Here is a 25,196-nt window from a genome sequence, read left to right as displayed (position 1 = left end):
AGGCATGGGGCCCTCCAGAGGCATGAGACTCTCCAGAGGTGTGGAACCCTCCATAGGCATGGGGCCCTCCAGAGGCATGAGACTCTCCAGAGGTGTGGAACCCTCCAGAGGCATGGACTGCACAGGAAGCATAGTTGGACCCTCAGGAGGTATGGAACCCTCCAGAGGCGTGGACTGTGCAGGAAGCGTTGGACCCTCGGGAGGCATGGTGGAACCCTTGGGAGGCGTGGTGGAACCCTCAGAAGGTGTGGTGGAACCCTCAGGTGAATCCCGCCGAAGGCGTGGGGCCCACCCAAGATGTGGGGCCTGCCCAAGGCCGGCATGGGCCCTGCCGAAGGTGTGGGGCTGGCCAAAGGTGTGGGACTCTGAAGGTGTGGGATGAGGAAGAGCCTCTGAGGGTTTATGTGCCAAACCTGGTACGGAACATTGTCATCATCAGCTGCATCTGTATGTCCAAATTAACAATAGAGCCCTCAACACCAGAGACCACTCTTGTGTTGATTTAGAATCCATTATGGCCAGATTATACTGTCAGCGGTCAGGGTTTTGGATACAGATTCAGCCAGACAACAAGAATGTGAAAACAACAAATACAGTTTTATTGATTTTGCAGCTGTAGTTGGGAGTCAGGATCCAGCTGCGGGAACACATCTTTACAGGTAGGTGGGGTGAGAGCCACCTGTCAAAACTTGAAGTGATGACGTCACCGCAACTGGTGGGAAGGCCACTGCAGAGGGAGGCCTTTAATGCTGTGACAGACATGGTCAGAGGAGTAATCCAAAGGCAAGGTCCAGGCGTAGAGGTGGGGTTATACACAGGGAGTCAGAAGTCCAAGAACAAATCCAAAGGTCAAACCATAATCCAGAATTTGTAGTCAGAAGTAGTCAAAAACCAGGGTCAGATGGGCAGAACCAAAACCATACAAGGAGCAGGAAGAACAGTAAATCCACAAGGCAGGCATGAGGTCAAAATCCGAAGAGCAAGGTATGAAAACAGGCGAGAGCAAGAAACTAGATGGCTGGAAAACAGGTACCATAAAAGGTCTGGTAATCTGGTAGGTTGGAGAGGTGAGAAGAGTCCTTAAATAAGGCTCAGACCATGTGCAGAAAATCAGGCTCTAATGAGCAGTGTAGTGATTGTGCCCCTAGTGGTGTCTCTGTCCTGTTTCCTCTCGTGCGATTTCCCCTTTCCCACACCAGTGAGCCTGACAGGTGTTTTGTGTTTAGTCCTCGTCAGTGTTTGTATACAAGTCTGTCTTGGTGTTATTCCTCGTCTGGGCATCGTCTTGTATTCGTCTGGTAAACCTCCCGAGTCCCTGGTGTTTCCCCGAGTGCCTCCTTGTGATTCTCTACGTGTCTCTTCGTAATGCAAGTTTTGCTGCCTCGACAGCTGTTTAGTTTTTTTAAAAGTGCTTTATCCACAGAGTCTCGAGTCCTGCCTGCACCCTTGGGCTCTGCCTTTAAAAATCTCAAATTACGTCAAGCAGAAAGTGCAGAGGGGGCGTGGCAGAGTTACAGGTGCGGAGGCAGATGACAGAACATGATCATGACCATTTTCATTTGAATAGCATTTTAATGCAGCTTGGGGAAAATTAAAAAAAAAAAAGAACTCAAATTAACCATAAATACCTTTAAAAACAATTTAGGATAAGTTTGGCTTACCAAAATTATTTTTTAAACTTGTTTTTTTTATATTCAATATAAAAGTGTAAACCCATTTACTTGATTATATTTGCACTTTTATAAACTTTTTTTGCATGATTTTATGACCCTTTTATTGTGCGTTTGTATGTTGAAGCTGATCATGTGATTTTTATTCAACTTGTGTATAATTGGGTTTTAATAAACCCCAAAAATGTTTTCTAACTAGCAGGTACATAAAAAAAAAGTTACAATTGTTTTGAATTGTACAAAAATCAACCTACCAGATTTTCAGAAGTTTTCACTGGTTTCAGCCATATTGAAAATCCGCTTCATTTTCATGAACTGCAGTGGAGCTGAGGGCAGAACAACTCTGCTCTCTGATTAGACTGTTTTGTGATGATGTTGCTATCCGGTCAGTTTCACATACAGCATGGTTCCAGATGTGGTGGTACCAAGTGGTTCTCATTAAAATTATGCGGTTTACAAGGCACACCGGTTCGTAGATCTTACGAAAATACTTGTGATATTTGAGACAGGCTTGCAAATTTAGAAGAGTGTATTCATTTCCATTTTTATAAATACCTTTTTAAATAAGTTTTTTAAGATACTTTAACAAACCAAATACTCATTTTAAAAGTTGTAGTCTAGACCCAGGGTGTGACCAATTACCCACGCCACTGACTTGAGTGCTCAGGGACCGCGCCCCAAACAATTCGTTGTGGAGAAGTCCAGTGAAGCAGCCACAGGCGTCTAAAGACAATTAAGTGCAATAATCTGGAGAACCCAGACAGCCGTGGTCCTCCATAGAGCCAGAACACTGGTAGAGACAACAGTTGTAACCTCGGAGGAGACAAAACAGTGATCTTCCGTAGAGACAAAACAGCAGTGGTCCCAACCTCAAAGGACCTATAAAATTCAGTCAACCAATCACCAACAGTAGTAAATTTTGAAGCTGACAATGAGCTGGGACCCAACTACTCACCTGCTGACACATACACATGCAGACATGCACATCCACAGGAGGAGGAGGAAAGCAGCAAGCTTGGCCTTCATCCCTCGAAAGCCAGAACAGCCCGCATAACATGATCTGCTGCTCGGCCACAACCAAACCCCACACGGGTTGAGAGCCACGTAGTGGGAGCAGGAAGAGGAAACCAAGTGCCAGACCAGGCATTGCTGCCTCCTTTTATACTCCGCCCACTTATCTAACAGAAGTGGCATTTCCCTAGCCGGGTACATTTCTATACTGCTACACAGAGTTTTTCAAGCTTTCTATGTTTTTAAATGGCTTTATGAGAAGGTTTGGAGTAGGTGAGGATAAAACATGTTCACTTCATATAATGAACTTTTTTTTATAAAGGTCCTATAATGCCTATAACTTTTTATTTGGTATTTGACTTGGTGTTTTTCTGCCATTTCTGAACAGCTTTTTCTCTTTTTTTTTTTTTTCCAGATGTCGGGTTTAGAGTTGGAAAAAATTCAGGAATGTCCTACTTTGTGCTGCAGATTCATTATGGAGATGCTCGCGCTTTCAGAAGTAAGTACTGAAGCGCAAAGATCAACGATAAATTCTGTGCATTTTTAAAATGATCCTTTAAGGTCTTTTTAGGATTTGATCTCAGAAATATAACTTTATATACCAAAACATTTTGTCCAGATCAAATGGTAAATTAATCACAATATTGTTAATAGAAAATTAGTTTTGCTGTAGGTTCTAGTTGTAAAAACGTAATTTGTTTTCAAACCTGACTTGTAATTCTTTAGTGTTTTTAAACATGACTCTAAACATTCTCAAGAATATTGAAAGTTTTTTTTGTTTATTCACACCACACTTGTGAACAACTCATTCAATAACACTGGATCAGAGAACTTTAAGTGCTACCATCAATTCTTTCTTCTTTTTTTGCTGCCAACATCTAAAATCCTTGCCAATTTCAAAGCAACCAGTCTTTTATTAAGTATTTGCTGCATTTGACCCGTTCTGCGTCACTTTGTATTTATAAAACAAATTGTTTTACAGCCCATCATAAAGATTGCTCTGGACTTACTTTAAGAATGACAACAAAAAAGTAAGTTTTGACTTAACCAAACTAATGTTTTTAACTGAATAACACAGCATTTCCCCACATTCGCAGCCATTTGGCAGAGTGCGAATGACTACATGAGCTCAAATGTTTACCATATAATTCCTTTGAATTAAATACATTCATTTTAAGGCAAAAATCTGTTGGTGAATAAAAATACAATTTTAACTCATTTTGCACTGTGCAAAGGCCTATGTGCTATAATTATTTTATTTTTATTAAAACATGTACGGAAAAAAATCAAAAGAATAGACTAGTGAGAAATGCAGTGTATGTTATTTGAAAACAAATCATTCAAGTTAGAAGAATGTAGCTAAGTCTGATTTTTTTTATTTTTTTTTTTTTATTATTTCATTACTTGACTATCCTGCTTGAATGTACTGTGAACACGTAAATATTTTGTCAGTGAATTATGTAGGACAAAATAATTCTAATTTGTCCAACCTACTTTGGATCTTGTTCCTTCCTTACAGGCAGCCATTCATTGCTGGCATATACCTGCTGATGTCTGTGGACACGGTTATACTTCCTGGAAAAAAAGGTATGACTTTTCAAAGTTTTTAGATATATTTGTGAAGCCTAAGTATACAGTATGTAGTTCTTCTTGTTGTTGTCTAGCTTCTCAAGCGGATGGACACAGGAACTGCTCAGGAATGTGTAATTTATTTAAAAGCTTTTGTTTTTATATAAAACTAGACTTCAACAATGGCATCCTATTTTGAAAATTGCATTGCGTCACAAGATTATTTTTGTTGCCGTTTTCTCAGTTAATTTTGAGATTTTTCAAAATCTCATTACTTGGCTAACGTGCATCAATTGGGGTGACTTTCGTTTGATAAAAGAAGATGCGTTAAGAGTGCAGTGGATGGGAAGAGAGTTTTGAAAAGCGCATGAGTCTAAAGCTGGAAATGTAAGAAGTTATGTTGAATATTGTCAGTGTGTTCAGTTTGAAGACAAATCGGAAGTGTGGAGTAAATTACAGTATATGAAGTGGTAGTAAGTGTTCCCAAGCAGAATAGAGTGATGAATAGACATGTAGATGAAGGGAACAGAGGTGATATGGTAAATGGACTGTACTTATATAGCACCTTTCTCTCATATCAGGACACTCAAAGCACTTTACACTACAATCTGTGTCCCCATTCATACAGCACTCTACTAGATCTATACAAAGCTAACTGAACAAATCATTCTAGAGACTAATCAGTGCTTTTTATACCATACCATACCACTTTATTTATAAAGCACTTAAAACAGCTACAAAGCCAAACAAAGTGCTGTACAGACAAAACAACAGGTAACACACAAAGCAAAATACAAAATGAGGTAAATCAGAATATCGACATAAAAACGATGCAGATAATGACGACAAACCAGTGTGGAGCATACAGGATCAAAACACAGATCATCTGGTGTTGAAAGCTACTGAATAGTAGTGGGTTTTTAAACGGGACTTGAAAACCGAGAGGGAGGGGGCCAGTCTGACAAACAGAGGTAACTCGTTCCAAAGTCTTGGTCCTGCTACAGAGAAGGCCCTGTCACCTCTGCGCTTAAGACGAGTTCCTGGAACTGTGAGGAGCAACTGGTTCGCTGACCTCAGGGAATGTGGTGGGACATACGGTTGTAGCAAATCAGAGAGATGGGGGGGGGGGGGGGGGGCGGCGACACTGTTCAGTGATTTGTAGACATACATGAGTATTTTGAACTGGATTTGAAAGTGAATCGGTAACCAGTGCAGTGAGGCCAAAACTGGTATAATGTGCTCTCTTTTGCCTATACTGGTTAACAATCGGGCTGCTGCATTCTGGACCAGTTGTAGTTGTGCAATGGAGGTCTGACTGATACCAAACAGGAGTGAATTGCAGTAATCAAGCCTAGATGTAATGAGTGCATGTATTACTGTCTCCAGGTTATTTTTGGACAATATGGGCTTCAGTTTAGACAGCCGCTTCAGTTGGAAGAAGCATGATTTAACAATCATGTTTACATGATTGTTAAGCTTCAGGGAAGGGTCCATTATCACTCCCAGATTAGTGACACTTTGTTTTTCCGACAGGGTTAGAGCGGAGAGGTCGATGCAGTGGTTTGTGATCGTGTCATTGGGAGGGAACAACATGACTTCAGACTTCTTTTCATTGAAACTTAAGAAGTTTAAAGCCATCCAGTCCCTCATGTCAGCTAGGCAGTTGAGCAGCGGTTGAATAGAGCATGTACCATTGTGTCTTAGGGGGAAGTAAATTTGACAGTCATCGGCATAGAAGTGGAAGGGAATGTTGTGTTTCCAGAAAATAGCACCAAGCGGCAGCAGGTATAAAGAGAATAGGAGGGGACCCAGGATGGACCCCTGCGGAACCCCCCATTTAAGCTCTGCCTCTGCGGAACTAAAATTCTTGATGGAGACACAAAAGGATCTGTCAGTGAGGTAAGATCTGAACCAATTGAGGGCTGATCCTGTGACGCCCACCCACTGCTCCAACCTAACAATGATGATCTCATGGTCGATGGTGTCAAAGGCGGCTGTCAGGTCCAACAGGACAAGCAGCACAGAATCACCGGTATCTGTGAATCTGAAGAATTTATCACATTCATACACTGATGGGACACACATCAGAGGCAATGAGGGGTTCAGTGTCTTGCCCAGGGACACTTCGGCATGTGACTGCTGGTGGATTCGAACCCCCAACTCTTGCATTGGAGGACGACTGCTCATTCCACTCAGCCATAGCCGCCCATAATATAAGGAGGTGTTTGGTTGGTTTGGTATGAAGGAGTACAAAAATGAAAGAGGATAGACGGTAGTGAATTTTGCCAAAAGCATGGAAATATGTGGTGAACAGTGACTTCAGGAAGAAGGAGGAGAAATCTGAAAGTGCTAAGAGTCTGGTGCTTGGTAAACTGTAGGATGACTTGTAGTCAATAAGAGGAAGCAAGTGAAGGCAGAGGAAAGGGTTAAATGGTGGAAGTTGATAATACTTTTTTAACATTATCATGATATTCTATTTTTTGAAAATATGAGATGTGTCTGTTGTTGGCAGTACTTCTTTTCAGTAAAAGTTAATCACTATTTATCCTTTGAACATTTTTAAGAATGTTTTGTTATTAAAGTAAAAAATTAAAAAAAGGAACACTGTGTATAACACACATTGCCCCAAAGCCCACAGCTCAAATGAAATGCATGAAATGATAAGAGCATGAAAAGGGACATTCAAAGTTAAGCCAACCTTATTCTTTTTATCTTTTAGTTACAAACTCGGATATTGCTTGTGATTATACTTCATATCCCATCTACCCGTTTGCCTTCAGGACCCATACACACCGTCTTGGTGAGCCACCTTAGATAGTTCATTATTTCTGAGTTTATTCCATAAATGAAAGGATGAATGGTTGATTCCTTTTTCACAGGCAAAGTGGTCAGCGGTTATAGGATTCGTAATGGGAAGTGGAGCCTGATCGGAAGGCAGTCCCCTCAGTTACCGCAGGTTAGTAACCCAACCCAGAGTCCATATTATGCATTACACACAGCTGTTTGTTTGTATTTCTTTGTGCAGCTGTTTCCAGCCTCTTATCCCCTGGATGCACTCGCATGCTAACAAAAGAGACCCATTTTCTAGGCTGCTTACATGCTTAAAGCAAATATAGTCACAAACAAAAAATATAAAACAACTTAACAAAGTCCATGCTCAATAATCCAGGTATATAATCCAACATTTTTCGGGCAGGTCATCTGGACAGTTTCTTTTTTTGTGCCGAAACGTTTCACCTTCGATCCAGAAGGCTTCATCAGTCAAGGAAACGCACAACAAAATGATTCTTCCCCCAACAGCTTACTTTAAGTGGAACAAACCAGTTTGGTTGGTGCTAAGATGGTTTCTTTGGTACGCCCCTCCTCCATTGCCGGACCTCTTCCTTGTTGACAGTTGTGTTAAACTGGTTGAAAACAACAAAGTCCATGCTCAATAATCCAGAGGGGGCGTACCAAAGAAACCATCTTAGCACCAACCAAACTGGTTTGTTCCACTTTGGAGTAAGCTGTTGGGGGAAGAATCAGTTTTGTTGTGTTTCCTTGACTGATGAAGCCTTCCGGATCAAAGGCGAAACGTTTCAGCACAAAAAAAGAAACTGTCCAGATGACCTGATTGAAAAATGTTGAATAAAACAACTTAATCATTTACAATTTAATTTATAATCATGTTATTTTCTTCTCCTAAGCTAAAATGCACCTTGATCTGTTTTTTTAATAATGGAATGTTAAAATGTTTCAAACATGCCTGAGTCTTCCAGTGGTTTTACAACGACTCCAAACACACTGCTACAGCCCTGTTCTAGTTGTTTAAAGAGGAACAGGTACTAAAATGATTCAAAAGAACAAATCAAATTAATATTTTAGTTATAATTTTAAAAACCATGCTGCAATGCTAAATGATCATCTTCAGCTTTAGCAGACACCTGAAGGTTTTGTGCTAAAATAAACGGGTATTTGGAACAGTTCATATTGACTGAAACACCTTTTCCATCTGATGAAACGCATCCCCACAGCATGATCCTCTCACCGCCATGCTTCACTGTGGGCTTGGTGATTTGTATGGTACTTTTGCTCCTGCATTAAACCTACAGGATCATTTGGAAGTGTGGCCACATGTTTAATGTTGGGTTCAACAGACTGTAGCACATTTTCTTACAGGCTTTTGGGAAACCTGATAGATTTTTTTGCAATGTTTAGCTGGACTTGAATGTTTTTTGGGGTTAGGGAGGGTTGTTAGAAAAGACTTCCTTACCTCATAGTCCAGACTTATCGAGTACACAGAACATTGCTGTCACATGTAGAACACATCCAGAACTTGACAGAAATACCTGCAGTTCCTTCAGTTTTGCTTCAGGCCCCTGTTGAAGCCTCCACGAGCATTTTCCATCTTGTTTTTGTCTTTAGTTTTGAAGGAATGTTCAATCTTTAAAGATAATGTTCTTGCACATCTTTTACCATCTCCGGCCGATTCCCATCTTCACTGTGTTCCTTTAGTTATCTGATGCTGGGGGATTTCTCTTTGAACAATGATATCCTTTTGATGCTCTGTGAACCACAAGCTGCAGGAGGCAGCTGAGAGTTATTTTTCTGTTTAGCAGCTTCAGTTCGGACATCTGACAGTTTGTCAGCTGTGTGTGTTGCAGATTGCATAAGTCATATCTGTACGATGCAAATTAATAAGATAAGACATGCACAGTGAAATAAAGCCTTCAGTGAACGTTGTTATAGGGTTTATTTCACTTTCTTAGAACTGCACATGCTGTTTGATTCTGGACCCCACATCTGTATGTTGAGATTGTCAGTCTTTTGTAGTACGGTACTTCTTAAAACTTTCTGTAATTTCCATAAAATTTACATCTTGACAAAGACAACTCGGTGTGCAACAGCAGGGTTTGAATTATCCACATAGTTTCATAATCCAGTTTGTGTTGTTTTGAACATGCGTTGCACAAATTTTCCACAAGATATTTAACAACCTCAAGGTCTTGCTCAAGGTGGGATTACACACTATTGAATCATGAGGTGGACTTAGTTTACATGTAGTGTTTCTAACTTCAAAATAAATTGTACTATTTTTAAATTTAACTACAATTATTAAAGCAAACAAGCATCTGTTCATCTGAAATTTTAAGCAGACGCAGTCTTTAATCAGGCAAGTTATTATTAGGCTGTACCAGGTAAGATGAAAAATGACACTGCCCTGCATTAAATCCTAACATATTATTTGCATTTTTACAAATCTGATTAAAAAAAATTGTTAAACTCTATTGAAACTAAAGTAAGGCAATGTCTCACACAGTCTGCTACAATCTGGTTCTGCTGGAGGTTTCTCCCTCATGAGGGAGTTTTTCCTTTCCACTGTTGCCTTCATGCTTGCTCAAGATGAGAGTTCTTCTGGAAGTTTTTTATTTATTGTTTGTGGATTTTGTTTTCTGATCCGTTAACATAAAGTATATGTGTTTAGGAATTATTTCTGTATTTGTATGAATTAAATGTAAACATTGTTTGTGCTTTGTTAGACAAACTCTCGTTCATTAATGTTTACTCAAAAGAAACACAACTCACGGCAGGTGAAGACTTTTTTTTAACCGGCTAGTTGATTAAGGACAGGGTGCACACATAAATACATATGCATACATACAGTGCCACAGAATGAACCTCGGTCTTCTGCTGACTTTTATAACACTGACAGTTCAGTGGACGTTCCTTCGTCCTGAAGCCAGCTGTGGTCTCAACTCACAAAAGCACACAGATATGGTTTATGGGTGTCGGTGAGGAGCTGCGAGTCGGCCTCCAGATTGAGAAGAGAGAATGTTTGGAGACAGCAGACCAGCAAGTTCTCATGGCAGGAGGGAAAGATGTTCTCAGCCACAATATAAAAACATTCATAACATTTCACCAAAAATTCTCTAAAATGCATGATAACCCCAGTTTATGAAAATAATGAACTACATTCATGATCTCACTTATGGCTTTTCACACACATAATCTAGTTGTTCACCTCCAAAAATGTTTTTGCTCAGCAGTGAATGTGTTTTGTCTCCAGGCTTTCTATCCTGCTGACAAGGAGGTGAACGTGCAGTATGGTGACATCATGGCTGCCAGATGTGTGTTTACTGGTGAGGGCAGAACCTCCAAAACCTACATTGGGTGAGTTTGATTAGTTATTGGGCCAAATGCTTAGTTACTTTTACAAACCGGATTCCAAAAAAGTTGGGACACTAAACAAATTGTGAATAAAAACTGAATGCAATGATGTGGAGGTGCCAACATCTAATATTTTATTCAGAATAGAACACAAATCACAGATCAAAAGTTTAAACTGAGAGAATGTATCATTTTAATGGAAAAATCTGCTGTTTCCTAATTTCATGGCGTCAACAAATTCCAAAAAAGTTGGGACAAGTCCATTTTTACCACTGTGTGGCATCCCCCCTTCTTCTTACAACACTCAACAGACGTCTGGGGACAGAGGAGACCAGTTTCTCAAGTTTAGAAATAGGAATGCTCTCCCATTCATGTCTAATACAGGCCTCTAACTGTTCAATCGTCTTGGGCCTTCTTTGTCGCACCTTCCTCTTTATGATGTGCCAAATGTTCTCTATAGGTGAAAGATCTGGACTGCAGGCTGGCCATTTCAGTACCCGGATCCTTCTCTTACGTAGCCATGATGTTGTGATTGCTGCAGAATGTGGTCTGGCATTATCGTGTTGAAAAATGCAGGGTCTTCCGTGAAAGAGATGACGTCTAGATGGGAGCATATGTTGTTCTAGAACCTGAACATAGTTCTCTGCATTAATGGTGCCTTTCCAGACATGCAAGTTGCCCATGCCACAAGCACTCATGCAACCCCATACCATCAGTGATGCAGGCTTCTGAACGGAGTGTTGATAACAACTTGGGCTATCCTTGTCCTCTCTGGTCCGAATGACATGGCGTCCCAGTTTTCCATAAAGAACTTCAAATCGTGACTCATCTGACCACAGAACAGTCTTCCATTTTGCCACACTCCATTTTAAATGACCCCTGGTCCAGTGCAAACGTCTGAGCTTGTGGAGCTTGCTTAGAAATGGCTTCCTCTTTGCACTGTAGAGTTTCAGCTGGCAACGGCGGATGGCACGGTGGATTGTGTTCACTGACAATGCTTTCTGGAAGTATTCCTGAGACCATTCTGTTATTTCCTTGACAGTGGCATTCCTGTTTGAAGTGCAGTGACGTTTAAGGGCCCGGAGATCACGAGCATCCAGTAGAGTTTTACGGCCTTGACCCTTACGCACAGCTTCCAGATTCTCTGAATCTTTTGATGATGTTATGCACGGTTGATGATGATAACTTAAAAGTCTTTGCTATTTTACGCTGGGTAACACCATTCTGGTATTGCTGCACTATCTTTCTGCGCAACAATGGTGGAATTGGTGATCCTCTTACCATCTTGTCTTCTGAGAGACACTGACACTCTGAGAAGCTCTTTTTATACCCAGTCATGTTGTCAATTGACCTATTTAGTGTTAATTAGTCTTTCAGCTGTTCGTTATATGCTCAATTTCCTTTTTCCAGCCACTTATTGCTACTTGTCCCAACCTTTTTGGGATTTGTTGACACTGTGACATTTTGAGTCAACGTATTTTTCCTTTAAAATGTTACATTTACTCAGATTAAACTTTTGATCTGTCATCTATGTTATATTACAAATAAAATATTGACATTTGCCATCTCCACATCATTGCATTCAGTTTTTATTCACAATTTGTTTAGTGTCCCAACTTTTTTGGAATCCGGTTTGTATTTTTTTTATCTTTTAAATCAGTATAATTCACACATGTTGTCTGACAAGATTATCATGTGGCTGTGAAAAGTATATAAAAGAATGCCATTGACTTAAACTACTTGAATAAAAAAATTAAACAAAGAAGCTGGATTTCTGTTTTATAGTTGAAGATGTTTTGGTTTCCATCCGAGGAGCTTTCTCAATTAAACTTGGAGAGTGTGCAGTTCCAAGCTTTTAAACTTAACAAGCTTCTGTTTATGCAGCTAAATTCACATGCAGATTAAACTCGCTCTCCTCCCACTCAAGACTCACTTGTTTGCCTGGATCACAGAGAGTTGTTTTGGTTGGAGGCATGAAGGAGTAACTTTAAGGAAATATTCTGTCAGACTTGATGCTCTAATGTAAGTTTTAGAAAGCTGACAGTTTGTCTTACCGTGGTCTGAAGTTCATGAAACTTTAAAGTTTGGATGAAATTCACATGTGTAATGTCACAGATATTTTCTTTATTCAAAAATAAGTATAAACAAGCAAATATTTTGAGCCCTCTTATTTAAATATTTATTTACAGCTTTATTTATTTGTTTCTAATATTTTTTGTGTGTTTCTTTCTCTGCAGTGGTACCTCAAATGATGAAATGTGCAACTTCTACATGATGTATTACATGGACAGCGAACATGCCATTCCTTTCATGAACTGCATGGAGACTGGCTCCAAAGACCTGTTCAGACATATTCCAGCAGAGGCAAATGTTCCCATCGCCGTCAGTCCAGACCACATGATCTCTATGATGCACGGGGGACAATCCTCTACAGGTAGGAAGTCATCAATTTTCATTGTCATTTATGCATTTATTTATAGTTTAACAGTTGTCAAAAGTGTACATACGGCTTTAAAAGTTTTACTGTGTTTAGTAAAATACGCTGAACCTGTATTATTTAAGGAGGAAGCCAAATATTATCTGTTCAGTAACACTGACGAGTTCTCTGTGCAGGAACTAAACTTCAGAAAGTGGCCGTGTGTTGTGTGGTCAGATTGTTTTTAGCTCTCTCCATGCTCATGTATAACCAATGCCAGAAGTCATTAAACAAAATGAAAGAGGTTTTGTGGAGGTTTAGACTGTGCCATTGAAATGTGGAGCAGAGTTAGTGGCCCACGCACAGTGTGTCCAAACACTTACTCACTGGGACCAAGCCAGTGCTCTCCTGCACAACTTCCCTGGCTGGCAACAATAACCACGAAGACCTTTTTCCCACTTCTGATTAAGTTCTACAGAATAATGAAGCAACGGCTGAAGCGTTTGATAAGCTGGGCTTGCAGATACCGTACTTTAAGATTTAAAATGCTGAAAACAAGTTTGATGAAAAGTTCTGTATATGCTTTATACATAAACCAAAAAATAAAAGTGTGTTTCTTTTTCAAGATGAGGGACAGCTCTTTAATTCCAACAAAGAAGAGCAGGCTCTGCATCAGGGTAAGCTCAAAGACAGAGATGAATGAAGCGCTACTTTGTGGAATTCAAAAAGAACCATTTGTAACAATACAGAAGGTTCAAAATCAATGGAGGTGTGATTTATTTAAACAAATCACTAAAGAAGTAGTCTCTTTAACTATTTATATCATTTATCACATTTCTGTTCTCACATTGAACACCATGTTGAAAATCTTTTAATTTAGTGGTGTGTCTGTCTGCAGAGTACCATTTGGACCAAGTGTCAGCATGGCCAGAGAGTTCTCTTCAGCTGGGTCAGGTGTCAGGACTTGCACTCGACTCAGATTCTAACCTGGTCATTTTTCACCGAGGTGACCATCGCTGGGAACGGGAGTAAGTTCTTTAAACTCTTAATAAAGTTGTTTTATATTTCAGGTCTCATTTGAAAATGTCATAACAGTTTGATTTAACAGAAACCTTGATGTTAATGTTTTTCTGCATCAGAGCCATCACAGTCTGAGTGATGCAACATATGCTCAAAGACATACAGCTCAACAGAGAAAACACAAACATATAAAGACTGTTTTAGATTTTAATAGATGCAATATTATTTTACCATTTGCAGTCGATGTGTAGATTTAATCTTAATCTTGTCTTCTAATGTCTAAACATCTTTTTTAATTCGTTTTGTTTGTCTTTTAATGTCTCCTGTCACGGAGCGAGGAGCGGGAATTAGAAATACCATCTGTCTATCCATCTGTTCATGCTGTGAGCAAAATACGTTGAATAATAAGTGAGGTACCGTCTTCCATTTTGGTGTGTGGCTGCATCTAGTCGTAAGAAAAGCCACTATCAAAAATTTGGTTGCTACATCATAATCCAAGATGGCTGCCGCCATATATGTCAGTCTGTTTTTTGAGCTGTATAACAAAAATAAGCTATTTTTAAAGTTATATACAGCTCAAAAAACAAACAGACATCTTGGCAGCCACTTATATAATTTGAGGAAACCGTGCTTTCTAGTTTTTATATTGCTTAAAAGTGTAGTTTCCTCAAATGATTGTGGTGAAGAAAGATTAATCTATGGTAGCCAAAACCATCATTTGACACCCCCTGGTGGATAAAATTGCTCCCTCCATTGCCAGGATCTGTCGCTCTGCGCTGCCTTGGACAAGCAAAAAATGAATAAAACCCTTCCTCTGTTCTTCAACACAGTGTAACTCCTACCCACTGGAATATCTTTCACCAAAAACATTAAGGTTTACTTGCATTCCCTGTTCAATTCCAGTCCAGAAAAACACTCAACATCTACAAACATTCACTATTCAAACCCCTCAGCGACGGGGACACCAGTTTATTTGTTATGTAATGTTGTGATCCCTTTGTTCCTGCTCCATGGTAACTTTTCATCATTACAGGTTTAAAAAAAACAAAAGGAGGGTACTAGAATTTGTTATTATGAGTGAGATACAACAAAGATCAACAGCGACTTCATTAACAGCATTGATACAACAGAGACGTGACTCTGGAGTGTTCAAAATAACACAACGTGGGCTGCCATCTCTCTGTGTCGCTGTAAACTGTGTAATATCACTCTTACTTCCCAGCGTGGTAAATATTTTCTTTGCAAATGAGCATTCGTACTTGGATAGTGTGGTAGAGCTGAGTTTCAAATGGGTGGGTGATATTGCAGTCAGTGTGCAAAGATCTACTCTTTATGTCTTAGAAAGGTTCGAGCAGTATGTGTAGTGAAAATGTATATTTCATGGCCCGCTCTCCACTTTGCACTTAGCCCTGCATTGGTGAGAAACCAGTTTACTCACTTAAAAAAAGCAAACTCATAGTAAACATGTGAGTCAGACCTGACAAATGTTAGGCACCCCTGGTGTTACATATATTATATTTGTATCCTTGCATTTACATCTGGCACTAGCAACACTGACAGTATGCTGCTATCACCTGAGTTAATGCCACTCAGCTGCTGGTCTCATCAGAAAGCCTTGAAAAAGTGGAAAAGTTCGTCTCAATTAAAACCACTCTGCTCTATGTGGAACCACAAAAAAACAAAGTTTGTTCTGTGTGTTTTCAGTTCTTTTAACTTCCAGGCTAGATACCAGCAGAGGTCGTTGGGTCCTATTCAACAGTCCACTGTTTTGGTAGTGGACCCAGCCAAAGGTGGAATCCTGAAAGCTTCTGGCAGAAACATGTAAGAATGTGTTTTAGCTTTTTTCTTGTAAAGAACAGTGTTACTGTGTACAAGTATTCATCATTACACAGATGTGTGTAATATTGATATATTTTCCTGATGTTGCAGGTTTTACTTGCCTCATGGTATAACTACAGACAAGGATAATAATTACTGGGTGACTGATGTTGCTCTTCATCAGGTAAGATGTGTCCTAGGATCACAGACGTTTAGTGTTGCAGCTACTCAGTGTAATAGTAATGGCATTTATCTTGAGGAATCATCTAATAAGATAAACATTTTGTGTTTTCATTGCTTTTACACATCCTGCTTACTTCTATCAAAATAATGTTTTAATTAATTAACACAGCCACAGGTAATTCATATTTTTATTAGTACTCCACTAAATTCCACTGATTCAGAAAGTGAAAAATCTTGTTGGTCTCACTCTGTTGACTGAAAGTGTAGGTACTGTATTTTTTTGCTAAGATGCTGAATAGCTAACACCGACAAACTAATTCAGTTAAACCATGAGCATCTTTTCCTGTAATAGTTCTGAAACACAAGCAGTTATTACTTTTTTATATTTTGCCACCACACCAGTAAAAATGTAAAGGTGTTTTGAAAAGCTAAGTTGTAAGCTCTAAGTGAGTATTGTGACTATTAATACTCATGGTTATGATTACGTATTGTCGTTACAGTAGTCCCTCACTACTTTGCGGTTTGTTTTTCACGGACTCGCTCTATGGCGGTTTTTCAAAATAAGATTGGACATGACACACAAATGGCTGATTGATGGATGAGCCGCACGATCGGCATGGAATTTTTTATTTAAAATAAAAAATAAACCATTTTGAACACCTATTTTTTTGTTGTTGTTATTGATGTTGGAAAAATAGACTCCTGAATATTGGGAGATTATTGATTTTACGACTTATGGATTTCAGATTGGACATTTAAAACTCATACCTGTCATCTGGTCACAACTTTGACCGCTGAACAAATAAATGTGTTCTTTTTTCAGGTGTTAAAAGTGAGCAGTGATGGCAGAGACCGAATCCTGCTGGAACTGGGAGAGGCCTTCACACCTGGAAGTGACATCAACCACTTCTGCCAGCCCACGGACGTCGCTGTTGACACAGAAACCGGGAACATTTTTGTGTCTGATGGCTACTGCAATGCAAGGATACTGAAGTTTTCTGCTGATGGAAAATATCTGACTCAGTGGGGTGCAGGTATCTAATTCAATTTATAAACACTTAAACCAACAAAGTCATAAAAGCCTCAAAATAATGTAAAGGAACAACAGAAAAGAGCGAGGGTCTCTGCTCACTTCTGTAGAACATCTTTCTGTCTCCATGTGATCTTCTCAAATTTTAGATTTTTAATCAACGACATAGTTTGGACAGTTTGAAGTAAGCTTCTGAAATAACTTTATGAACAGCTATAAGTTTGAAGAAATAGTTTACGTCCTAGTTAATAACGCAGCAAAGACCAAGGTTGTTCCAATCTCCAAAATTTTATAGAAATTCATTCGGAGGCTTTTTTTAATCGGTCTTTACAGTGCAGTATTTTTGCATTGCACAGTTATTTACATGGAAAACTGTGGTCATTTAGGGAGGGAAGGAAGGGAAGTCTGAGATTGTCATCAATGTATGTCCCCATATAAAGATGAAATTAGTTCTCTGCGTTTAATTCATCACACCTGAGATACACCCAGGTGGAGCAGTGGGCAGCTATGTAAGCACCTGGGAGCAGTTAGGGATTAGGTGATTGCTCAGAGACACAACGGCATGTGGGGATGTCTGGGAGTCGAACCGCGACTTTCTTGTCCCAAGTTGGCTGCCCTGCCTCTACCCCATCTCCACCCCAGAAGTGCAGTTAGCATCCAACCATCCAAAGGTCATGTCTGGCAGGATTGTCTTAATGTTCCTGCCAAAATAGCCATGTACTGCAAAATTGATGGTAGTATTTAGTATTTATTGCTCCTGGACCTTTCAACATTAATGGTGTTTTTAGATTTATTAGATTAAGTCAATAGCTTTGTCTTTTGCAATTTCTTCAGATTTTGAGATATTTAATGTGCCTTTGAGGACATCCCAATATGTATTTGTTTTTTCATATAGTCATTACGATTTACTTATACAGCCATTTAAAGTGATGAAACCTTTCCCACCTTTGCTCCTGAAAGGCTTTACCAGCATCTGAATTCTACCTAAGGCATGTAATTCATGGCATTTGGTTCATGATAAAATCTAACAGTACCTCAAATTGTAAAGAAAAACAGCAGCTCTAACACATATTATTACTGCTAAGGCACAATAAGACAGAACTGGCATATTGGTATTGATTTCGTCCTTTGTTTCTAATTAAAGGTTCCTCGGACAGGAGAAGGCGCACACCATTTCAGATCCCCCACAGCCTGGTGTTCCTTCCTGACAGAAAAGAAGTTTGTGTGGCTGACAGGGAGAATGGACGTATCCAGTGCTTCTTAGCTGAAACTGGAGAATTTGTCAAAGAAATAAAAAAAGACGAGTTTGGAGGGAAAGTGTTTGCCATCGCCTTCACTCCTGCTGAAGGTGAGTTGATCCAGCTGCAAACATCACGTGTGTTTCTGTTTGTCCTGGTGCTCATCAGCACTTCATTCAGTGGAGTTACAACCCTTTGGTGTTTTGGCTTTAATTATTGCTTTGATATTGTCTAAATATAAACAAAGTAAAGTTATTTTTCTATATGTTTTTTCCTGTGTGTCCTCTGCTGTGTACACACAGATGACTTGATTTACGCAGTAAACGGGGAGTCACTGTATCGCTCAACTCCACTCAAAGGTTTTGTGGTCAGTTATTCAACCAAAAGGATTCTGGATACGTTCAGTCCGAACAAGAAGGTAAACACACGTCACTGTCCCTCAAAACATATAAATGCTGCTTGTTTGAGCATGAACACCTTAACTTTACAAGTTTTAGTCTTAGGCGCTGTAGACCAGTGCTTTGTTGGCAAACCGAAACAATGGTCTAAGTTTTTGTGCCATAACAAACTAAAACTAATGTTTTTTTATCCACTCTGAGACCACATTATTATTCTGAGAAAACCTAATAAAATACCAAGTTGTTTCTTATTTTTGTTGTATAAACTTATTGTAGAAAAAAACATAGATACTTTATACAGTTATGTTCATTACTGGGTAATTGTCAGTAAAAATGAAGATGTCCTTTTTTTTATTCCTCACTAGAACAAGTGATTTTAATTACTTTTGTGTTTCTGCACTTCTTTTTGTTCATTATAAGTTTTAGTGTTAAGTAGCTTCTACCACTGGATACTTGAGTTGGTTTATGAATTATGACTTAAACAACTTAAAAACTATACATTTATACCATATATTAATTGGAATGCAGCACATGGCATATATGTAAATAAAAACTACATAAACAAAACTATAATAAATTAACATAACATCACTGGTTTGGTTTAGCTTACCTGTAAATTAGACTAAAATAAATCTGACTTGTCCAGATGCTGTTTTGTTTCGACTCTTTCAAAGCGTCTTCACTGGTCGAGCCCAAGTTTTATACCACGTAAAGTGCTGCTGATTTTATACATTTAGTTCTGAAATGTGAACACAAAAAGGCCTTGAACTGTGTTTATTTACAGACAAATCCATACTTTGTTCTGTGCTGTACTTTATTTGCGTTTGTGGCTCTGAGTCCTTAGCATTGTTGACACAGCAGCTGCACAAACTGAGAGGAAGAGTCCAGATCTGTTAGCTCCTGTAGCTTCAGGTAAAATATTCGGCTACTGCAGATCAGATTCTTGCCACTTGACAAGTTTTCTTTAAGCTGCTCCCTTTTTAAGGGTTGCTACTGCGAACAAACTTGCACAAATTATTTGACTTTCTTTTTTTTTTTTTTTTACATCGGATGCCCTTCCTGACACAACCTGGGCTCGAACCTGCAGCCGCAGGATTACAACACCAGCACTGACCACAGAGCTACCACAGCTGTTTTATTTATTTATTTATTATAATCAAAATTCCCAAGTTTTCGAAAAACTGAATTTATATTTAAATTTAAAAATGAATTACACAGAATGTTTACTGATCCCAAAACAAGGTATTTCAATGTTTTATGGTTTGTTTAAAAAAAACTGATTTCTGAATTGACCTGTGTTTTGTTTCTTTTTACCAGGAGTTTAAAATGCCCCACGACATAGTCGTAACTCCAGACGGCAGCGTCTTCGTTGGGGACGTGGGCAGTAAAACAGTTTTCAAGTTTACTGCAGAGAGTAAGCTTATTTTAATTTATTGTCACACTGAGCTGAATTGATTCATAAAAAGTGACGCATACTTATAAAAACATGTCAAATTCTTTCATGAATTTGCCCCTGTCTGTTTATGTGTTCAAATATCTGATGAACCAGTGAATGCTAGGAATGTTCACATTTTCATAGAAACTAGTTTTGTTTATTTCAAACATGGAGTTTAATAATTAGCTGTTTCATGTTTTTTATTCATGAGTTGTCTTATTCAAACATGTAAACTAAACTTGAAAAATAATGTTTTGCTTTAATCTGTAAACATTTTATTATATTAAATTATTACATTTTTCTAGAGTTGCATCGCTCCGTCAAGAAAGCTGGAATTGAGATCCAAGAACTTTTACGTAAGAGCAGCAGATTTTATCTTCATCATGTTGATAACACTTTTCTTCTGCCTTCTGTTTTATTTATTGTGATATAAAAAAAGTAACGCACGGTAGGAACATTTTTTGGTTAAGGCCATCTCCAGTGAATCACAAGATCACGTGACTAGTACGCCCTGTTGCGTTTTATATAACTATGAGCTGAATCAACACAAGCACTTCCTGTAGGTCTGCTGCAGTAAAAGTTGAAATCCATGTAAATGCAAGGGACATCTACCTAATTAAAAAAAGAAAATACACCTCATAAATGTATATTTTTTTAATTGATTCACTGACGGTTCCTATATATCATGTATTCCCCCTATAAAACGGTCACAGTCAATATAAATTGGCCTTTTTGACAAAAGGTCAGTTTTGACAAAATTTTGACTTCAACTGTCGCCCACATTCTTCTCTAGTCTAAAGGCGCTTCCACAAACCAGTTTGTGCAAATTTTAAATTTCAGATTTCAAATTTTAGCAAAATGACTCCAAAGACCAGTCTGTGTTTATGTTGCTTCTGGTTGTTTATAAATCACAGATGGAGTCTTGTCCCACACAGACGTGAGCTTTCAGAAATAATCAGAATCAGAATAAGCTTTAATATCATTGCACCGAGATACAACGAGAATAAGTCCGTACAGTCGTCCGAAAGATGGGCGGAGTGCACGTAGCTGCTGCTGTGATAGCGCAGCCTCTTATCCTTTTCAGAATACTTTTTTTAGATAGAAAAAGGGACAAAGCCATGAGGAGAAGGTAGTGGCATTACAAAAAAGATCTCTTCACCTAGGACACCTTGTCTTAACAGGACATGATTTAAGACATCAAATAAACTCTGCCAGCACATTTATGAACACGTTACATATGCGTTTGAAGACGAGGCGGTCCATGAAGCACTGACAGATAGTCCATTGTCCTGATAAGATGATGGCCAGCTGGCACAGTTCTGATAAGCCTCCACACAAGTTGGGGGGGGGGGGGGGGGGTGTTGCAATAGACCAAGCTTAGTTTACACATTTCCCAGAAGAAATTGATAAGTCGGCATGTTTCGAGGCCAACCGGGTAGTCGGATTCAGATAAGCCACAATTGTTGTCAATTTATTCAGGCAGACTATTTTTCTTGTCAGCCTTGACTCTTACTGATACTTCCAAGATCCGAAATGTCCAGATTAGGGTGCATTCTACCGGTTCGTGCTTATGAGCCTCTTCAAGGTTGTTTCATGCTGACGAGTCCCAAAGCCGCAGGTGGCCTGCGATTCAAATCACTTCCATCTAACGGTTTAGTTCGTAAATCAGCTGATTTTGAGTCCTCAAAGCACAAACCAACCTTCACATAGGCAGCAGCCTGACGAGGGCCAGATTAGCTGCGGCCGTCTTCTTTGTACGTTGATAAACCAGGAACAAGACTATTCCAAAACAGGAAACCTGTTATCATAAATCCAATTATATGCAATTTTGGTATCCTCGATGGACAGCAGAGATAGACGCATCACATTCCACTTCCCCAGGGATATATCCAGCTGTACGTGTCGTCAGACCAGATGAGGGTTCTCCAGGACCTTGTCGCTTTGTTGAAAAGATTTTGTCATTTGCGTAGAAATGACCTTTATCTGTATCTGATTTGCTTCTGGATCTGCTTTGCTTCTGGATCTGCTTGCCTTTTGGTATCAACAAGTACAGATTGAACTAAGTCAGAGAATGTATTTGAGTTTTTGTGTACGAGACATGAACTAACAGAGTTGGTCAGATCCAAAACAGTAGTTTTCATTTTGGAAGATGTGTAACATAGGAGCTCCGATACACAGACAGAGAGCAAAAAGCAGGAGGAGAACAGGAGAGGGAAGAGAATGTCTGCGCCTTGTTCCAGAGCAAGTGAGGGAAAAAAGCTGTATAATAAAGCAAGCATAATAAGATAAGATCAGATAAGATAAGATAGATCTTTATTGATCCTGCATGAACCTAAAGAGGTGTGGAGCAGAACTCAGATGCATTGACATGGAGCATGACTAACTGAATGCCTGATTGACATCTCCCTCGTATTGTTTTCAGACATGATAAATTAACTCAGTTTAGTGAATCTCTTTGTGGTTATTAGGCCTGTCACAATAACAAATTTTGCTGGGTGATTAATTGGTTAATTTTTGTGTGTAGTACCTTTTTGACCGCTGGATGGCAGTCCAAGACTGTTTGAACCAAAGGATGGATAGTGAGGGAGCGAACAGCGTGTCTCTTTAAGAAAAATGGGAGGGAGGCCCGTTGACAAGACATGGGCTGTCTCTCGTTCCTGTTTTTCAGTTCTTAAAATGGCAGACGCTCTGTGTGCTTTGAGCTCTTTAGTATGGCATTTTTCACACAAAGTTTTTAATTAAAGAAATCAGTAAACAAGTTCTCAGCTTCTTTTTGCAGAGAAAACAAGTTTTTAGACGAAGGCACAGGTTTCGACCGTGAATTTTGGAGCTTTGACAAGACAGAGTTTTTTTTTTTTTTTTTCTGAGGTCGGCCTGTTGGCTTAGCTCGTAGCTTAGCTTCTCAGCTTAGCTGCTTTTAACAATCCAAAACCGCAATTTTGGATGGTTAAAGAGAAAGGGAGGGCGTCAGTGAAGAGCACCGGAGTTGAGCCTTTTGTCATCCAATGTCTTCAGAAAGAGAGACTGTTTCAGCTCTGTTACTACTACACTTGGCAGCACAAAGCTGCATCAGGGGTGGGATGACCTCAACCCCCCTTGCCACCTCGGCCCAATTGGAAATCAATCTAAGACCATCAGAATGCTCCTAAGTGCTTGGGGTGTTTTGTGAAAGAGTATAAAGCTTTAAGTGCTTCTCTGCCTTCCCTGGAAGGCTTATAAAAAATAGAGGGTAAAATGAATGTTGTAAAATATAATGTAGAGAAACCTGAAGACAACCAGATGCTGTCTGAAAAACAACTGTTTGTGCATTCTCTCCTATCTTACCTGCTGAAGCTTGAAACTCCTTCAGAGTGCTCACAGGTGTCTTGGTGGTCTCTCACTATTCTCCTTGCGTGGTCACTCAGTTTGTGAAGACAACCTACTCTTGGTAGATTTACACGTTTCCTATAGTCCTTCCATTTCTTAATGATGAATTTAATAGCGCTAACAAGGATTTTTAGTGCCTTGCAAATCTTTTTGTATCCATCCCCTGACCTTTTCAATAAACTTTTCTCTAAGTTGAATTCGGATTGACATTTTAAAAGGATAAATGTTTATGCAATCACTTATTTCACATTCCATATATATAAAATTGACATTGCATTGTAGAAAGTAGATTTTCCTTCGTGATTAAAGTTTTTTTTTTTAAAATAATACACATGCTAACTCTTAAACTTCATGATATCATTTTTCATTTAGTTCTTTGTGGACAAAAATATTTTGACTTTTATTTTTTTATAATGTGTGTTCATTTTAGCCTCTAACCCAGACAATTCACCCACCCTAACCAAATGAGCTGAAGTCCTGTTTGTTGTTTTTTGCTTGCAGAAATGGAGACGTATGTCCAAAGCAAGACAAAGCAAGGTCACAACATTTCAAAGACAGCAGCTATCCAAGAGAAGCAAACCGTAGCTGAGCCAAGTGAACCTCTGGTTAAAGTTGAAGAAATGAAAAGCGCACCAAAGTCCACCGAAAACAAAGGTGTACTCCCAGCAGTCATCACCACCTTGCTTCTTGTTCCTCTTCTGCTTGTTGTAATCGTTGGAGTCTTCACGTGCTGGAGGAAGAACAGTACGTATGACGTGAAATTAAGAGACGCATGAGCTGCAGATTTTTGAACCAATTTAGATTTTTAACAAGGATTTAGCATGTAGATGTTTTTTTTTTTCCTAATTTTTGACTAAATTTAAATTTTCTTCATATGTTGGCAGTTACAGTAAAACCTTTACCTTTCATTTCTCTGTCACATAAAATTTAAATTCCTCAGCTTCATATCGCTGAAAATACATAATTTCAAGAAGTGATTGCACAATATCTTTTTTTTTTTTATATAGATATATTTTTATGTTGTGCATTATATATTCTCAGATGCACATGCAGGTCATAGTTACTGCCATGTAAATATTGTGACAATACTCTGTGGTTTGGGCTGCAGTTAGGGATGGGGCCGATCCGATCCAGTATCCGTATCGGACTCCGATACCAGCATAATTTACGTATCGGATTTTCCGATCCAACCTGCCGATATTTCCGATCCATGATGCATGTCTGTGGTTGCGCTGCACGTTGGCTTCAAACTATGGAATGGATTTCCTGAACGGCGGCGTGTCTCATGAACCCAGAGTAATAAGACCCGCCTCACATTCAGGAAATCCAGTTCATAGTTTGCAGCCAGCTATAATGTGAGGACTGCGTTAGCAGCACTGTGGCTAACAGCTAACCAACTTTTCATCTAAACATGTCCGCTGTGTGGAAGTATTTTACACTAAACACCACAAAACAAGACGGCAACATGCAATGTCTACAGAGCCATAGCACCACATTAAACCGCGGTAAAGTTAGTTTTACGATGGACATTCGAGCTCCGTGGCTTCAGCGGTTTGTTATTTTCATTCAGTCCGGAGAAGGCAGTCTGATCTCGGTCAGCCACGCTCAGTCTGACCCGTTCAGTCTGTCTGTGTCGGAGGAGGGACAGACTGAGCGTGGCTGACCGAGATCAGGCTGCTTGCTTCGGATTGAACAAGAAGAAGACATCGCTGAAACCACGGAGCTCGAATGTTTACAGAGAAGTTGCTAAACTTCATCATAATTAATGACCAACTGCTATCAGTTGTAGAAAACAAAGGATTTCTCAGCTTGATACTTGCAGCCAAGATATAGTTTACCCTCCAGGAGATATTTATCAGTACAACAGTAGACAATCATAAAAAACATGATTTGAA

General features: G+C 39.3%; 1 protein-coding gene across 1 annotated transcript in view; it reads left to right on the top strand.

The window, feature by feature from the left end:
- The window catches only part of pam (peptidylglycine alpha-amidating monooxygenase), a 38,326-nt gene that overhangs the window by 9,773 nt on the left and 3,357 nt on the right, over positions 1 to 25,196 (top strand). The window contains exons 7-23 of the mRNA XM_037691861.1: positions 3,097 to 3,180; positions 3,664 to 3,712; positions 4,201 to 4,268; positions 6,970 to 7,050; positions 7,130 to 7,206; positions 10,297 to 10,400; positions 12,635 to 12,831; positions 13,440 to 13,490; positions 13,712 to 13,841; positions 15,538 to 15,654; positions 15,763 to 15,835; positions 16,658 to 16,868; positions 18,009 to 18,212; positions 18,405 to 18,520; positions 19,818 to 19,914; positions 20,241 to 20,291; positions 23,803 to 24,045. Of these exons, the coding sequence (XP_037547789.1) occupies positions 3,097 to 3,180; positions 3,664 to 3,712; positions 4,201 to 4,268; positions 6,970 to 7,050; positions 7,130 to 7,206; positions 10,297 to 10,400; positions 12,635 to 12,831; positions 13,440 to 13,490; positions 13,712 to 13,841; positions 15,538 to 15,654; positions 15,763 to 15,835; positions 16,658 to 16,868; positions 18,009 to 18,212; positions 18,405 to 18,520; positions 19,818 to 19,914; positions 20,241 to 20,291; positions 23,803 to 24,045 (1,953 nt within the window). The remainder of the gene's footprint in view (positions 1 to 3,096; positions 3,181 to 3,663; positions 3,713 to 4,200; positions 4,269 to 6,969; positions 7,051 to 7,129; positions 7,207 to 10,296; positions 10,401 to 12,634; positions 12,832 to 13,439; positions 13,491 to 13,711; positions 13,842 to 15,537; positions 15,655 to 15,762; positions 15,836 to 16,657; positions 16,869 to 18,008; positions 18,213 to 18,404; positions 18,521 to 19,817; positions 19,915 to 20,240; positions 20,292 to 23,802; positions 24,046 to 25,196) is intronic.

This window comes from Nematolebias whitei, chromosome 18, assembly GCF_014905685.2.
Source record: "Nematolebias whitei isolate Nwh7 chromosome 18, NemWhi1, whole genome shotgun sequence".
Lineage (NCBI taxonomy): Eukaryota > Metazoa > Chordata > Actinopteri > Cyprinodontiformes > Rivulidae > Nematolebias > Nematolebias whitei.
The sequence above is the reverse complement of the archived record's forward strand: the minus strand, read 5'-3'. Positions and strand labels throughout refer to the sequence as shown.